Source organism: Vidua macroura, chromosome 4 (assembly GCF_024509145.1).
Source record: "Vidua macroura isolate BioBank_ID:100142 chromosome 4, ASM2450914v1, whole genome shotgun sequence".
Classification (NCBI taxonomy): Eukaryota; Metazoa; Chordata; class Aves; order Passeriformes; family Viduidae; genus Vidua; species Vidua macroura.
In genome coordinates, this window is record NC_071574.1 from 66,534,412 (window position 1) to 66,552,529 (window position 18,118).

Here is an 18,118-nt window from a genome sequence, read left to right on the forward strand (position 1 = left end):
ACATAGTTGGCAGGGTAAGGTGTGTTTTCAGGGCATGCAAGTGTGCAGTTGGATTGGTAAATGGCCCTTAAGCTTGTTAAATAGAAGTACTTTGTCAGGTGAGTAGGAGTGCAATAATGGAATTTATTATGAACAGAAATACTTAACTTTGCAGTGGAGTGTGTTTCACTTCCAGACTCACCTCAGACTTATAACTAAAGTATTTATATGCTCCATTTTGAAAAATACTATTCTCTGGTATTCAATTCTAAAAAAAAACCTGAATTCTTTTGGCTCTCCTGGGGAGAGGACACCTCCTGGAGAGTTCAAATAACTGTAAGAAGAAATGAGAATTTTCTGTCCTTTCTGTTACTGAGCCTAAGGGTCCTTTAACAGGAGAAAGCATCGATCCTGAGTAGTTAGGTGGTAATTAATAATCTTGAATGGCTTCAGTGTACTGAAAGAATTTAATCTTTTGAAGCACCAATAAACTTAGATGCCCAAATTGTCTGGCTGTTTTCATATCCTTTGGACAGAACCCTGCTTTAAATTCAGCTTATTTTACCTCTGTTCCGTGGTGGTTGACCTCTGCAGGAGGTGTCCTCTCCCTGCAAGAGTGGGCAGCAGAAAGAACTCAGTTTTAAGAGAAATGGGTCCTCAAGTCTATGGAGTGCCTGCATGTCAAGGATAGTGCTTTTGTTGCATCTTGTAGTGATATAATCTGATTCAAAAACAATTTAGATTAAACTTTAGGGTGTGGTTAATCTGGTAAATATGTTATTCTCTGTTTGATGGGGGAAGGAGGAGTAATTTGTAATGCATACTTGCAATACCTGAAGTATGTATCCACTTCTTAAATCTTAACATTTAAAGAATTGGAGTCTCACCTTTAGCTTGAGTAAAGTATAACACAAACTCGTTCAGATGGCCTGCAGACATTGGTAGTGGACACAAACCAGTGTGTGCTTGTGTAAATACAGCCATTGTAGGAAATAGCAAACTGTTGGATATTGTCAGGGAATTTTGTGTACCTATCATGATAAAATGTTTCCACTAGGAGGAACAAGGGTGATACCACTCCAAATCAGGAGGAGTTAATTCTGAATAAGTTAATGTTAGTGACCTTGCAGGCTAGTATCGATGTGTTTATTCTGACTAGTGTCTGGAGACAAAGATTTGTTTGTGGCTGCTTACAGAGCACATACACAATTCATTTATATATATTAAAAGGCCTTTCTGTACATTTTTCACTGTGCTCTGCCATTGGAGGCCTTGGCATGGCAACATGTTGCTGAATAATGATCATTATGAGGACTGAAGTAATACTGTTCAAAATGCAAAGTAGTGGTAACAAACTTATTGAGGTTTAAAAAATGCATGTATTGTATGACTTTTTTTAAAAAGTCACATTTTGTTCAAACTACCTCAGTGCTTTTGGACCTTTATTTTTTAAATTGGAAGTTCAAGACTGATAAGATCAGACTTTGCTTATAGATTATTAGCTACTTAAGTAGGGTGAAACACAAATCTAATGGTTCCTGGTTTTTGCCAATATATTATTTGGTACAGTTAGAACCAACTGTAGATCAATTTTACATGGGCTTGATATGCAAGAATATTGACAGAGAGGGTTTCAGTGTTGGAGTTGTGGATCCCAGTTTCTCAGATCCCTTAGTCATTGGGGTGGAGGGGAGAGATCCCTGAATGGACTAGGATATAAATGGAGTTTGTACAGATTCTTCTGGCTTGCCACAGTTCCTTTCACTGGCATGCAGCCACCCCTCAGATGGAGTTGAGAGTTAATCATGAAGCTCTTTCTTTGTGATCACTGATTTTTAAGGATAGATAACTGTTGTCTTTCCAGAGCCATCTGGTGTGTAAGGGAAGGGTGGATGGGCGGATCCTAGTGAGCCTGATGCTGGATCTTTTTGCCATCATCTTCTCCAGCTGCTTTCTGAGACTGATTCATCTGGCCCTGTAGTACTGTCTGAATGCAGAATCATACTAAATATGCATATGTGGTAGCTAATAAGGTGCCAGCTTTGTAAAAGGAATCAGGTAGGTTACACCTTCCAAATCTTCACAAAAGTGTCTATGTGCAAGCAAGCATCCTTGCCCCCATGGAAGTCGGATGCTTTGCTATAAGGCTTGCAGCAAGCTGCATTTTTGAAGATTTACAGATCCTCTGATTATATTCCTGGTTAATCCACCAGTATTAGTTTGCTCTCATGTTGTAATATATTTGCAGGTTATGCAACAGCCTTAGGGAATTGAACTACAAGTTGTAATCTTAGTTTTTGCTCTTAAACATGCTTGGCAATAAATCTTAAGTTTATTGCAGCAGTTACTGTACGTGCTGGCTTTTGTCCATGTGCGTTGTGTGGCCACTCAAAGTACTGCAGACTGATCTTGTCCTTGGAATGGCTTTTATTGAGCTCTCTCAGCTGAGGCAGACTGTCCTGTGAGAGGTGTCCTCTCCAAGCAGCCCTGCTTTGGAGCTTTTTTCCCCTGGAGAGGGACAGAGCACTTGTCACATGAGTGGGGAGCTTTGGCAGATGGGACACAGTGGCTGCTGCTGGGGCTTGTGGAGATGCTTCTCAGCAGGAGCAGACTTCACCATCCTGGCTCTGATCCTGGGAATGGCCTGTCCATATATTGTGCTGCCAATGAGCCTTTCCATGTACCTGGCAGTTTGTTGTATTTGCTGTTAGAAGTGCTGTGTCCTGTTTCCTCCACTGGGGAAGAAAAAAAAAAGGCAGTGAAGTGGAAGAAAACATCCCAGGGGCTGCTGGGTGGGCAGCACTGCTGTATTTCCTTCACATTGAAATTATTGTTATGTAATGCCAGTGCCAAGTGAATGTTATTAATAATACTGTTTGCTTGAAGTTTCAAAGCCCTCAAGACTTTGTTGGAATCCATTATAGTGGTTGTATGTTTCTGGTGTGCATTTATAGAATTAATTTTGACCTATGTACTACATGCTGGGAGCTTTCTGCTGCACACAGTCTGCTTCCTAGGAATGCTTGACCTGTGCTGGAAGGCCTAGGAAACCAGCTTGCAACCCTTATTGCTGCTGCCCTTTGTAACAAGTAAGAATTCTATGAGCTCATATTTTACTTGACTTTTCTGCCTTGGTCTACAGTAAAATTTCTTAATCTGACACAATCAACAGTCAAGCTTTTGAATATTTGTGCTATTATTTGGGTGAAAACAACACTTTAGTGAGCCAGGATGGTAAGATGAATATATTCCTGCTATCAAGTGCATTTCTGAGAACTTAATCTGCATGAAGTACCCAAAGCCTTGCTTCTCTCAGAGTTCAAGGAACCAGCAATCCCTCCATTCTGTCCCTTGTCGTGCTGCAGAGGCCACCAGTGTTATCACATTCTAAAGGCAGAATATCAATCTAAACTGAGGTAATTTGAGGTTTGGGGGAGCTTTTGAGTGGGTAACAGCTGCAGCTTGAAACTCATCTCTGAAACAAGGTGCTTGCAGCAGCTGCTTATGATTTCTCTCCCCCTCTAACAGCAGCCTGGCCAGGCAGAATGTACTTGTGATTAAAAAAAAAAAAAAATCTGTGTTTAATGAGGGTGAAACTTGGCAACTATGTCCCAGAAAAGCACTGCCAGGAGTTGTGAACCTCTTTTCAGATGGCTTAATGCAGTTAATGATCAGTTGTTTCTTTCTAGATAGTAATGTCCTTTGTGTGAAGCACATTGCCCCTTACATTAAAAAAATCTGCTCAATTCTGTGAAGACAACATATATAGTGTTACATCAGCCCAAGACTGTCCTTAGTCAGCAGATTTGATTTCCAGAACATGATTAGAAGGATTGCTGCACAATAAATTTTCTTAGTGATCCTAAACTCGTGTTTCAGTTTAGACTCTGTGGATTCTTTTAAATGGGCAAGGAAGAGGGAACTGGATAAACGTGTATGCTCTTGCCTAAGCAAGGGAACAAGCTAGAAAAACAGATGGTGCTAAAAATAGTTTATTACCAAGGTCTAAATATGGCTCTGTGATCCCCCCCTCACTTATAAATAATGCAGCTATAAATCCTGCTAGGTATCAATAAGTATTGAATTAACTCCAAACTGCTGAGTGTTACAGAACCTTTTGGCAGCTTTCCAAGCTTGGTGTTGCCCTTCATTCACAGGATCAAGATTTAATTCCTTAACAGGGGAAACCTGAAGAATTCATCCTCTTTGAATGGAAACATAGACACAGGAGCTTGAATGAGTGGCTCCAGGCTCAGGCATCCCATTGCAATGGAAGGGGAGCTGTGCTTGATGAGTTTCTGCTAGGTCGCAGCCAGGATGAATCTCCTCCTTTCTTTTCTGCAACGCATGAACAATCAAAGCCTCCTTTTTTATCTATTGTTGCCATGGAGGGCGTCCATTTAAAGTTCAAATTCCAGCAGGCTTGGGAAGAAGGAAAGGAGATAGGAGTAGGCTGGGCTGGGAGATGATAGGCAAGCATCAAAAGTGAGCTGAAGACAAGCCAGCACTTTGTCCTGTGACAGGACAGACCAGGCTGGGGGTACTTGGTTTTGAATGGATGCCTGGAAGTTTTTTGGAGCAGTGAATGAAACACTGCTGAGGTAGCAGGCACAGAGAGCATCTGGCGTTTTGCTTTCTTTGCCTCGGCAGAGTGGCTCACAATGTGAAATTAGGCCCGAAATGGCATTTAATGAAGTGAGCCCTTGTGCTGGAGGTTCCCTGTGCTCTGACAGTGAGGGAGTATAAGCCCTGAGGAGAGTGAAGAAAAGGAAATCTCATTAAGGATGGAGGTTTTCCCCCCTCTTTTGTGAATGGATTCTGTAACAAATGTCTTGCAGATCCCCAGAGCTGCTCATCGCTGTGCTGCTCTGCCATACCTGCAGTCAGCTCTGCATGTATGTTTATGGTGCTTTCCTGTAAGCAATGTGCTGAGAAGAAGAGGAGGCAGCTCAATATCTGCTGCAGACTTTCTTGCAAGTTCCTGTATGTACAATAAGTATTTGTTGCTGAAAGAGCTAATGAGTACCAGACCAGCTGCATTTGACATTATGAGAAAAGAAAGAGGCCATCTATTGACTCCCATGCCAGGTTTCAGCCAGCTGTGGATATTTCTTTGTTTAATTATTACTGATCCCATCAGAAAATTGGATTATGCTAAAATGATTGCTGATGTTTGGAAAACAATAGAATACTGAGTTAAGAGCTATGGTTCAGTGTCAAATATAGAGTACTTATAGTTAATGTGCCTAAGCTGCACCAGAAGGTTTGAGGAGAGGTGAGAGCACTTTTATCAGGTTTTATTATCTGGGTTTTGGCAGGTGGAAGAAGATTAAGTTATTTTTTTCCCGTGCTCTAAATTGCAAGAGATGATGGCTAGCAGAAGTGTTGAGTAGTGTTTAATCATAGATATGGAAACTTTTTCCAGATTTTTTGGCAAAAAATAAAGTCCCACTGTAATTTGTAAAATTTATTAGAAAAAGAAGTTGTACATCTTTGAATTTAACTCAGGGCAATTCAGGGAGAGGTTTCTTTAAATATTTACTATTTTTGTAATAACATGTTAATCAAATTAATAGATTAGTACATTTTTGTGCTACTTGAATGCAAGGACTTAACTCTGACACGAGACTTTGTTCTTCCATACTCTGTTAACTGTTGTGAAACTTCCCTTGCTTTTTGACAGTCACTTTCTGACTTGATGCATCATCATCTAAAAGAGACTTTAAACCAAGTTACTTCATCTGAGGCTTTTTTCTGCAGAGAAGTTTATTAAAATCACTTGGAAAAGTCTTAAACTTAACTGTCACTTGGTCTTTTGTTAGACTTGCATTGCATTGATAAATTCCTGCTGCATGTATGCACTGGTGCATAGTTGTGATAAAAGCAGAACAGATATCTCAAATTTCTGAAAATGAACTGATGGGAATTTCTCTACATAACTTAGTGATGTCAACTTTTCCATTAGGATGGGAAATATTGACTTGTTACGTGTTTTTTCAAGTGCATAAAAATTGAAGAGAAGTTTGTTCTGTTAAGTTGCTGTTAGATGCAACTTCTAATGGAATATAGTTAATAAGGAGATGTTTTCTGCATAAGTGATCTGGGAGGTGATTCTTTAGTGTTAAGGTGAACTGCAGATAATCAAATAGCTCATCTGTTTCTATATTTGAAAGTACTCATTTGTTTTTATTCTAATGACATGTGCTTTGCAATAAAACTTCAGTATTAGCAGAAAAGGAATTTCAAATAAATGAGACTTCTGATGAGTTTCCTGATTTCAGTTTTCATTGTATTAGTAACCATGTGGCTAAAATTCAAAAGGTCTTTATGGTATGCTAGGAAGTTTGCAAGCTGGGGTAGCATAAACAGATCCTCATCCTTAAAACAAAGCACATGTTGCAATTGAATGTACAGGTTTTTTTGTATGTTGCAGCTTTTTCATGCAAAATCTGGGTTTACTACCCAATAGAGGAAAACTGAGGCTATGCAGTGAGAGGTTGAGCTCAGTTTTAGTGTTACCTCAATGTTTTGGGAATATGAGTGTTAACTCTGCCTTACACAAGTTGTGTATACTTTGCTTCTCCTCTGACTTGGTATGATGTGTTTTAAAACATTTATTACACTGAAGGAAAAAGGACCACATATATGGTTTCCTGAATTTTTAAAAAAACATACTGAGCATCAACTGCTGACATGTTGTCAGCTTTGGTATTTGAACCAATAAACAAACTTGTCTGAATTTTATTTATCAAACAGAAATTTTAGTACAAGTTGACTAAGGATTAAAAATATATAGCAGTCTTGTCACTTAATGTCAGGATCGCTTCCTGGAGCACGTTATTTCTAAAATGTTCAAATAGTCCAAAATCAGATACTGAGCTAGGAAAATGCAGTCATTGCACCATTCACCTTCAATCTCTGGTACTAATTCTTAAACTCATTGTGTCCAATTTAACTTGTCCCTGGAAATAATTAGTTGTAAAGGTCCACCTACAGTTTGAATTAATGCTCCTGGAAGAGTTTACTGTTAAATTGTGGGTTTTGCATTGAGCTGAGCAAAAGATTCATAGCAGCATCTGTGCTTTGTCTGTGCCCGTGCGTCCCTCTGTGCACTTGCATAGCAAGATCATAGAGTTTTGTTTTGGACAAGTATTTCTGTAGTGAAAAATTGGTTTGAAGAAGAGGGAAGTGTTCCCAAGCTGATGGGGTAGTTTTCCCCTTTTTGCCCCCATCCCCCCTCCCCTGGCAGAAGTGAACTTTATGGCCCAATTATAGAATCCCTTAAAATGCTAGTTATGATGGAGTTCCAGCATAACGCAATAATATAGGTGAGTCTGACATCTGTCAGTAACTAATGAGGGCAGCATTGGAATCAGGATTTGGGGTTTACTTCTCTAATTTCTCCTAAGTTTGACCCATCACATCAACTTGATATTAGACCTGTGGATAAAAACAAAATGAAAAGAGAACATGCAGGAATTTTAAGAGAAGTTGGTACGTGGATGTACGCTGCAGCAATCGGTGCATATGTGATTCAGTTGTTAAAGTAATTGTTTGCAGCTCATAGCAAAGTCATGAAGGAATAAGACCTTGGCTAAACTTCTCAGGAATAGAACTTCTCTATAAAAATAGATGACACATAAATGGCAGGAAATGAAGCCAATATGGTCATGTTTTGAAGCCACAAAGGTCAAATCCTGTCCTGTGTTACTCCAGTGCATAATCAGTCAACTTAAACCTTGTTACTTGAGAGTTTGGCATGGCAAAGCAAACTTTGAAATGTCACTTTTTATTTGGAGTTTTGTGGAAGCACAGGTAGAGCTTTTTCTCTTCGTGTCTAAATGTACCTAGTTGGAAACTGAGAAACTTACTAAAACTCCTGGGATTGGAGGTGACTTTTTTGTTTACGTTGTTTTAGAGCTGATTGTAGTCCATTAATTCTTCTGTCAGAGGAATAATACATCAGAAGGCTTTGACTACCCAGGGTGGTCTTTGTTTTTGGATCCTGAATGCTGAACTCTGAGAGATGGTACTGCAAGCAATCACAGTCTTGTTAAGCAGTTTTCTTGTGCTGCTCCTTTTGTGCCTGTGTTTCTGTTTGGGGATGTGTGTGTCGCTCATGTTAATGATGTGTGTGTGCCTTCTTATTTCCATACTAAAACGTGGAAAAATAGATGCATCTTTCATCTGTATTAGTTACATTTGGTTTAACTAAGTCTTCATTAAATTATTTTGTCCTATTACTATGGAAGATGGTAATACACAGTTTAAGTTGTTCCTTGCTTCTGCAGTCTGCTTTCTTTCTGAAAAGAAAGGTAATAGTTCTTGAATAGGAAAAGAGGGAACAACTCTGGCAAAGCATGAATCACTTTTGCTGGGAGAGAGCATGTGCTCACATTGTTTCCCTCTGTGTCCTTCTTCTACAAAACCAGATGTGTTTATCATCCCTGTATGCACACAAGTGGTGCAGCTGTTTGTTCATCACACCATTGCTCATTAGTCTGTTGGTTGATTGGATTTGCCAGACCAAAGCCTCTGGAGCTTATGTGGCTCAAGTAGAGGCCCAATTCCATGTTGTCCAGCTCTTCAGTCTGTCCATAAGGTAAATAAATTCACTATCCATAATAGAGATGTGCTTAGGGTCAAGCAGTGAGTAGTAAAATAATCTGGATAAAGGTGTGCAAAGACAGTGGTTTACCTTAAGGCAGAAGAATTTCTGTGGTACTGCAGAGACCCCTGACTGCAGCTGCTGCTGAAGCAAGACCAGAGCAAGAACCCATCATCCAGGCCCTTTCCCTGCTCTTTCAGTGCCCTTTGAAATAACTTTTTTTTTCTGTGGTGCTTCTTTGTCTTTGAAGAAAGCTCTGTTTTAATGCATGGGTGCATTTCAGATGAGCACTGCTGCTGTATCTAGGAATTGTCCTATTTGGCTTCTCCTTCTCCCTGGCCCAAGCCCTGTACTGTATTATGCAGCTGAACAAAGCAATGCCACTGTGTTCCCCTTTGGCACTGTATTGATTATTAGTCACTTCAGAAGAGTTAAATCCTCTGTGTGAGCCCCCTCTGTTGTAGCTAATGGCATAATTCATAGCATCTGTAGGTGCCTGCTGGACTGCTCCTAAGAATAGATGAAACTTTCTCTGCTTAATTACATGCAGGTGAAATAGGTAGGCCTGATGTTTGTGGAGTGCAATTCCACATTCTTACAATAAAAACTTGCATGATTTATACTTGCTCAGACAGGGAACGTAAAAGGTTGCAGTTCACAAATACACTGAATTAGAAAATGTAAGAGGCTAACATCTTGATTAAAATTCCATACTGTATACTTTTAAAAATGTGGTTTAATGTTGTTTTGGGCTTTATAAAAGGGAAAATTGCTATATATGTTCACCCTCTCCATGTTGGCACTAGTGTTGAATCATATTCTTGACTGTATTACATTAAGTACTGCATTAACTTGCTTAGCTTTCAATTTGTCTTTAAAAGCAAACAAAAGTTAACCCCTGAGATGAATGGTCCTGAACTTGTGGAAGTTGCTAAACACCAGCACTGAGTTTCCTGCACTAAATTGCCCCATCTGACCAAAGTTTAATTTTTAAAGGAATAACTACAAAATTACAGTAGTGGTTTGGCTGCTTAAATTCAGTTTAAACACTTTTAGGCTGACAAACTTTTCTTTAATCTGCTTAAATTCCTTAGTTTCTTATGTTACTTAATGTTGGGACTTCCCTGAGTGCATGTACTCTGTGAGCTATGAGAGGGGCGAGCTGATAGCTCTGAGGGGGGCTGGGGATGCTCTGAGTTGTTCAGATCATCTTTGCAAACCACTAAAAGGAAAAGATGCTTTGTTGGAGGGGATGTTTAGTTTGAGTGTGAAATTTACTATTGTATGTGCAGTGCTCATGATGGATGATTTCTAAGTCTTGAGTTTGGGGCAAGGGGGAGTAGGTATTCAGACTGAACTCAATCCATGCTATTTGTAATCCCTGATGTATTTGGGATCTGCCATGCCTCCAGCTTGTCTGTTTGGATTGTGGTGTGATAGCAGTGATGTTAACTGGGTCCTACAAGTTTCCTAGCTAGGTGAGAAGGCTGCTTTACAGCTCTGAAGGCTGCAGTGCCTGAGTTCTAAGAGCCCCCACCAGTGCTGGGGGCCCTGTGTGGGTGCAGTGATGTTCAGTCAGGGAACTGGACCCCGATTTCCCCTCCTGCTCCCCAGGCTTTGTGCATTTTTTTTTTTTTTTTTTTTTCAAATGGAGACTTTAACTGTTCCAGGGGTTTCTCTCAGTTACTTGACACAATGAGCAGCCTTGTATTCTGGTGTATCTGGGCATAATTAGATAAATTCAGCATTTCACATAAGTATTTCTTTATCATACTATTTTTTTCAACTTATAGCACTAAACAGAAAGCCAAATTAAATCAGGTTCTTGTAGCTTATAAACAAAACTTACAGGGATACTGTGGCACAGTTTAGAATATGAGCATAAATATCTAGGCCAAGAAATAGATCAACTTTCATGGTAGACTACACCAGAAAACTGCACACTTAAATCTAGAACAGTCTGGCTAGTGGGAGATGAAAGCCTGTTACATCATGATGCTGTTTAGCATCTAATGTGAAATGAGTTGATGGCAGTTTCCTTCCCTCCCTGGGCACCTACATCTAAAAAAATTGAAATCATCTTTGAAGATACAGCAGAGACAAAGCCCTGAACAATTGTCATTTCAAGTTGTAGCCATATTGCTGTGCATTGCTGTCAGCTTGTATTGATTTTTAACTGGGTCTTTGGCATTGCAAATAAGAGTTTTACCTTATTTGACGACAAGAATTGCAGCAGTAATTCTTTCTCTGCTGGAAGGAATGGTTATTATAGTTCAGTGTCTAATTACATGGCAGAATGTTAGAGTCTGTTTGCTCTTTCTCATTCATATCCAGTATTCCAGTTCTTTTCTGATTACTACCTATAGATGATGACATAAACATTGCCTTTTTAATATATAAAAGTACATGTCAAATTTCCTGGAAAATGATGGATAACTGCAGAGCTAAAAAAAAAAAAGAGAACAGCATCTTTGGTTCCCAAATCAGTTAGAACAGAGACTTGATTTTGCCCATGAAGGTGTCAGGAATTTTCTTGGTATTTGATGGTTTCCACATAATACATAAATAGAAATGTTTTTGTTCCCTACTTGTTTTTTAACCTGGTACAAGAAAAATAATTATGGGTCTTTTGATTTACTTTAAATGCATAAGTTAAAAATCTGCAGTGGTTTTAGACCTGAAGTATTTTCCTAGACACTTGAATTATAAAATCTAATGTATTTCTACACCTTTTATTTTCTTGTTTGAACAGGAAGAGATTCTTTCCCACTTCACTTGGGTGTTTAACTTCTAGTGCATTAGCAAGCCTCAAGCACATAACATCATGGAGACTACTATGTTGTTTTCCTCCTGTCAGCACCACTTTGTACCAGTGAAGCAGCATTTCTACTCGGCTGCAAGCTTCTTGATAGCAAAGGTTATCTGCAAACACTGGAGTGTTCACAAAATGCTCAGTGCAATTCAAGACAGAAAAGTCAGAGTCAAATGTCAAGAGATTTACTCTACAGAAAGATTAATAGTTTGCTACATAAACACAGCATTTTTTTCTTACTATTTTTCAGTTCATGCATAGTAGAAGATGCAGGGATTAGGACTGTGATGGGATATTTTTTAATCTGTACAACAAGTTGACATTTCTAATAGTTTACAGTAGATACGTTTACTGTACATATCTCCAATTTGAATTGTCACAGGTGAAGGCATTAATGTAATTAGGTGCATGAAGTGAAAATTTGGTTTACAGGAGGGAGGGACACCCTTCACCTCTGTGTGTGGTTGGGTGTGATGCCAGCCAGGTGATGGTTTGTTCTATGTGATTTTGAGACCTGCTCAGCACCAGGCTTTTGTGTCAATTCTTACAAAGTCCTTCCTCAAGCCTCCCCCTTAGCTTCACTGAATGGAATCTCTTCAGATAACAAATTTGTATCATGGTTGGGCTTTGCTGTTGCTGAAACTCAACTGTGACCTCTTTGGGGACAGGTTGGTGTGAGACACAAAGTCATTGTGCTGTTTGTGGTACTTCTGATCTGAAGTTTAACTATGAGCTACCATCAGTAAAGGCATTTTTTGTGCCAGTCTCACTAATCTACAGGAAACATAATTCAAGGAAGTGAAGTAAGGACCCATGAAGATCTCAAAGAGAGAAGTGCAGCCCATCTAATTTGCCCCATCTCCATCAACTGGCTAGATACAGGGAAGGAACAAAAAAGCCACATGTTGCTCCATGCTTGGGTTCTGCTACTTCAGTATTTTGCTCTTGGATTCGATGCTGCTACTCCAGGAAATTCCAGAATGTCCTCATCATGAGGACCACTGCAGCATCCATATATTTCATATTACTGGTAGAGAGACCTTAACAGTCAAGAAATCTTGTGTGCCAGTCTTAAAGTAGCATCTCCTGTGCCATTGCAGGCAAAAGTCTCAGGATGGGACAGGAAGCAAGCCAAATAACCAGTTTGATTAGTCTGATGAAGTCCCTCTCTGCCTAAGCCTGTGCCTTCAGGGAGCAGCCCATCCCGTGGTGATAACTGGTGCTGAGGGCTTGTGGTGGTTTCAGGCTTCCTCTGCTCCTCAGTGTGTGCCAGCTGCTGCAGCTGCACCTCTTCAGAGCAGCTGGATCTTCACCCCCATTCAAAGCCGAGGGGTGGACTTGGAGGAAGATGGGGGCTTGGGGGAGAAGCATGAGAACTGCTACTCCCATTATACACTAGGTTTTCATGCGCATAAATGTCTTATTTTTTCCCTTGACTACTGTAGCAAATGCTCTAGTTTTGTTAGTAAAACAAAAACAACCTTTTTATTGCTTCTTATATTTGGAAAGTGATGTATTATAGGTTTCTGAAGTGAAAGTTTAATAAAGAGTACAGACATTAGCTTCCTTTCAAGCTGCTCTGGGCCTTTCTTGTTTTCTTTGTATGGCAAGGGTCTAGAGAGATTTCTTTTATTTCCTTCTCCACCATTGTTTTTGGTACAAAGTTGGGGTTTTTTCCTTAATATTCAGACATTTTATCGCCTCACTTCTTTTAAAACTCTGAGGGTTTTTTTTCCCCTTTTTTTCCATCACACAAAAGAATACTTCTAGCTGATTGAGTTCTATCCATTGCCAACTGTGGACTCTTTTGTCTTGCTAGTCCAGCATCCTTTATAAAATGAAGACCATTGAGCAAGTACTCGCAGGCTCCCCACTGAGCACAATTGTTCTTGAAAGGTGTGGTACTGTACCAGTGTAACATGGAAAGCTGCAGTTCAGAGGGCCTGAATGCATTGCAATTTCTACCTTTTGCTTTGTGAAAGGAGCTGGATTGTGCTGCAAGATAATAAATCCACCTATTTTTAGTTTGGTGAGGTTGTGACAAGTGGGTGAACAAAGAACCAGTTGAATGCACTTGCTGTTGTGTTGAAATCGGCTAAAAGTTCCCATTCAAGTGGTTTCAGCACAGTACAGCTAACAGGCAATTTTCCATTTATGTACACAAACCTTCTAGAAAGACAGCTGTGTGGTTGGATTAATTTCTAGCAGTAAATTGAATAAAAGATATTTTGAAGGGGGACTCAGGAATTCCTTTCTAAAACACTGAAAGCAGAACTTTCAAAGCTTCTCTTTATTTGGTTCCTTTCCCTCCCAGTTCCTACTATAAGTTTAAAGAACTGAAAATATTGTCCCCTATATGGAGAATAGAGCACATCTTGTATTTTTTCAAAGCAGTGAGGTAGACTTAGGATTATATACTTTAATGTTTTTTAATTTAAAAATATTCTGGTTTGCTTTTAAGCAAATATGAGAGAAATTTGTACCTGTTAGTCATAGAAATGTTCTCAAATGTTTCTTCTTGAATAAAATGTGAGCTATACAGAAGCATTTTGAAAAGTGGAATGTATATTATAGTGAAGCTGTTTTCACAGGGGTGTGAAATTTGAAAATAGAAATCTTTTTGATCATGCAAGGTTATTTGTCTTGTTGGTGTTAGTCACGTGCAAAACTGGATATGGGCTTTAACCACAGCTAACAAAGACTTTGAATTCCTGCTGACAGAACTATGACCAGCAGTATATTTTTTTTCTGAGATCTCATCTTTGGAGTTACATAAATCAGCTCCTAGATGAGGTCTTGTTTGTCTGTTCAAACAAACTAGATTATCCCTTATAGCTCTTTGTCTGGAAATATATGACTTGTTAATTAATTGTCTGATATGTGTTGTGAGATATGGAAGCTGTTTGAGCAGGGGAAGAGCAAAACAAAGCTGTGATCAGTAGAGAAATGTGTTTCATTGGTGTTGTAAATGTGGTGCAGGCTCAGGGAATGCTGCTGCAGTGCCTTCCCTATGGAGGGCTACCAGTGATGGGGCCACCATCCCATCCCATCCCAGTGCTGCTGGTCACCCTCAGCCTGCCTGTTCTGTGTCTGTGCTCCAAACCTTGAGTGCTCTCCTTTTTGCCTTTACCTGAGCTTTCCCTCCAGTGAACTTTCTGTATAGACTTGATGTAGGTATGTCCAAGCTCTGTGACCTTGCAGCATGGCAGTGGGATTGTCTGCAAGGGGTTCCCCATGTTGCATCAGCCTAAGGGATCAGGCTAATCCCCTCCCCCTGCTGAGGTGATCCTTGTTTAACCAGCTGTATATAGATAAGGCTATTTCAAATTTCTTCTGAATTTGTGAAGTTGTGTTTAAAAAATACCCAAAGATACTGGTAAGCCCCCTTATGTGGGTGCTGGTGGAGTAGGAGCCATTACACTGTTGTCTGGAAGAGCATCTGGAATACAGCATACTAGGAATGTTGCAATGTTCCCATTTCAAATAAACAAATATGAAATACTTAAGAAATGACAAATTGGGGGAGGAAGCTGGAAATGGGTGTGAAAGTTGGTCCTGTTCCCTGTGGATCTCCTTGTAATACAGTGATTACTGTCTGTGAGACTGGAGTCACTTAACCAGTGAGAGCCTGAAAATGAGTGTGACATTATTCTGTCTTGCACCACCTCTCAGAGGAGCCCTGGCTATTTCACCTTCCTCTCACTTCGTGCTTGCATGAGGTACAATTTGGAAGTTTCTCACTTGTTAAAATTTAGGTGCTGCTCTCTGTATGTTTGTTTTTTTCTTAAATGCTCTCCCTAGATTCTAGCCAAGGATCCCTTACATCTCCATGAGGAGCTTAGGCATTTTTCCTTTATCTCTGGTACAGAGGTAGCACATTTACTGAGTGTTTTTTTCTTTTGCTGCCATTGTACAAATAAAGATGAGTCCCCCTCTAGTTTTAATATACTTGAATTTAAACAGAATTTCTCCTGAGCTCTTGTTCAGACAGTACCCAGCTGAAAGACAAACTAAGCTGACTCTGGAGCAAGATGCTCCCAGTAGAGGCTTGGGTTTCTTCTGTTTGAGATTACCCAAATGTGCCAGTTGTCCTGGCAGTCTCACCGAGGTGACGCCTGAGGGCTCATTGTCTGCAGGGGAAATTAATTGTTGACCAGGCTGCAGTGCAGCTGTCTGACCTAAATGCTGGTGTCACCAAATGCTCTGCGCTGGATTTGCCAGAAATCCAATACAGCAAACTGGGTGGGTGCCTCTCTTTCTTCATGTAGTTGACCAAGGGTGGGTTTTTGGCTCCTCCTGCATAAAAAAGGGGACTGTTTTTCTCACAGATGGGAATCCAGGCAAAATATCCATGCAAAGCTTGACTGTGTAGTAAGTAAATACTATTCTTCCTCTTTCTTCATGCCTCTCATTTTGAGGATTACTTTAAACACGTGGCACTCTTGAGTACATACACTCAAACCATTCAAGAATTTCAAGAATTTATTCTGTTCCTCCTTTCCAGTCATGTTTAATATAGTCATGGTTTCTCTGTTTTTTTTTTTATTGCAGACTTTAAAAAATTCCAAAAGCCTTTGCTCCCTTGACTATGAAGATGATGATGATGACACACAAATGAAGACAATTGTGTCATCCCCATGTGACTCAAATGATCTTATGAACATCATCACCCCTGGCTCCAGCCCGATGAAAGAGCAGCTGGATGAAGGGAGGCACCACGGGTCGTGCCAACGTAGCTTCAAAACAAGGGATTATAAGAAAGCAGACGCGGTGTGTGAAAGCGACGAGGACACGAGTGATTGTGAGAGCACTGAAGAAGGAATCTTCCCTCTAGACTGTGGGGACTTGGACCTAGAGCAGATCGAAAACAACTGAGACTCCAAGTTGTGTGCTAGAATCAGAATTGTTCTAAATTAAAATGATAGAGGATTACCTTTGCCATGCATAATCCATGTCCCTGAATCTCTGTATTGCCTATCTTTGGGCCTGTGTTAGAAGAAATGTTTCAGGTGGGGGAAAAACGTGAACCATTGTTACCTGTTTAGTCTATTGGTCAATATGTGGATGACAACAACAACAAAAAAGTAGGAGGTTAAATGTTATTTTGAACATTAAGGAATAATTTTGATTAAAAATTTCCTAACAAATATTTTGCATTTTTATGGCTTTTACAGTTCTGGAGAAAAAGCATCTCTATTTTGAAATGAATTTTCAGAAGGGCATTCTATAAAACTAAATCTGTCTACAGTGATTCTGGTGCGGGTCTATGTTGCTTTTGTTAAAGAGCTTAATGTGAAAAGTGAATTGCATAATGAAATTGGTAATAAATCTTCAGATAGAACTCTTAAATATCTGGTTGACAACTGGTCCAAAATATTTAACTGCCATCTTTGACAGTGTCTGGTTAAAAAACAACTTCATAACATGTACAAATGTTCTTTTCATACATTCAGGACTTTTTTGATCAAAATATGGTAGTGACCTTGAAGGTTAACATTTTTCATTATTTTACTACTTGAATTGTTTTCTAGCCTGAAGCAATGCTAATTTAGGTGGGCTAAAACTGCAAGTAGCTGCCCACCTACTTGGTCATTATGTTTTCTGTGTTTCAAAAGAATGTACAACAAGAGCACTTGAACTTTTAGACAGGGACTTTGTAATGATCAATTCCCCAGGAGGTGATCCCTTCAGCAATACTAGAAGGAAAATAGTCCTTGAATTAAATAAAATGACATTTTGCTTTGCACTTGTGTCTGTTCGTGGATTTTACTGATGAAAAATGTGGTAGATTCTGTAATGGGGCATTTATGTGTGGAATTTGGTGGAGGGGAAGGGCAGATTTCTGGTCATCTGAAACAAAAGTGACATCAGGTTTGTCTGGAGAGCTGCAAAATAACTCATGCTGGATCCCAAAAGTGTCTCAATGATTACATACACTGGAATCATCTCAAGTGTCATGCTGCGCTCATTGCAGACTATTGCAACACATACTTATTTTTTTTAGTTCAGCTACGATAAGGAACTTCTTCAACAAGGGGGAAATTAATCTCAAAATGGTTAAATGGGGTAAGAAAAGGAAACCCAGATAATGGCATTTGAGTCCATCATGTTAGTGTGCTTAAATGAGCCAATTCCTACTGGAACATAAAACCAAAATACAGCAAACACTTAGCTAATGGAATATGATTAAAATATGAAAAAAATATCTTGAGGGATGTGCCAAAGGCTGTGGCAAGGTATGATACAGGACCCAGCCATGTTGTTAGGGTCAGCCTTTCATCATAAAGGGATTGGCCCTTAATTACTGAACAAGTGCACATAACTCAGACTCGAAACAAAATTTTAAAATTCAGTGAGATGCTCTAAACTTTTTTCTTTTACAGCTCCCACTGCAAGTGGCAGTGGTCTGTGCTATTGATACCGGCATCTGTGCGTAGTAAGGTGCAAGAACACTGCAGAGACTTGCCAGGTTCTCGGTGTGTTCCTGCATATTGTGTGGGAGCAGTGAAGCTGTTCTCTGTTCATGAAAATCATTCTCCTTTTTCTAGATGAATAAATAAAGGAGTTGCTGTTGGAGCAAAGATTGATTTCCTTCAGAAGCTCCTGTTGGGAATGTTTCACCCTACAGATGGTTGCTGTGGGGCAGCACAGAGCAGACAGGTGCTGGTACATCCAGCCATTTGGAATAATCCTGTGTGATGGAGGATCACTGCTCCTGG

At 39.8% G+C, this 18,118-nt stretch overlaps 1 protein-coding gene across 3 annotated transcripts in view; it reads left to right on the forward strand.

Moving 5' to 3' along the window:
- FAM53A (family with sequence similarity 53 member A) overlaps window positions 1–17,145 on the forward strand; it is a 70,308-nt gene extending 53,163 nt beyond the window's left edge. For all 3 annotated transcript variants that reach the window (XM_053975911.1, XM_053975912.1, XM_053975910.1), the window contains exon 5: window positions 15,951–17,145. In XM_053975911.1, coding sequence (XP_053831886.1) covers window positions 15,951–16,274 — 324 coding nt within the window. In that variant the 3' untranslated portion in view covers window positions 16,275–17,145. The remainder of the gene's footprint in view (window positions 1–15,950) is intronic.
- Window positions 17,146–18,118: the final 973 nt, after the last annotated feature.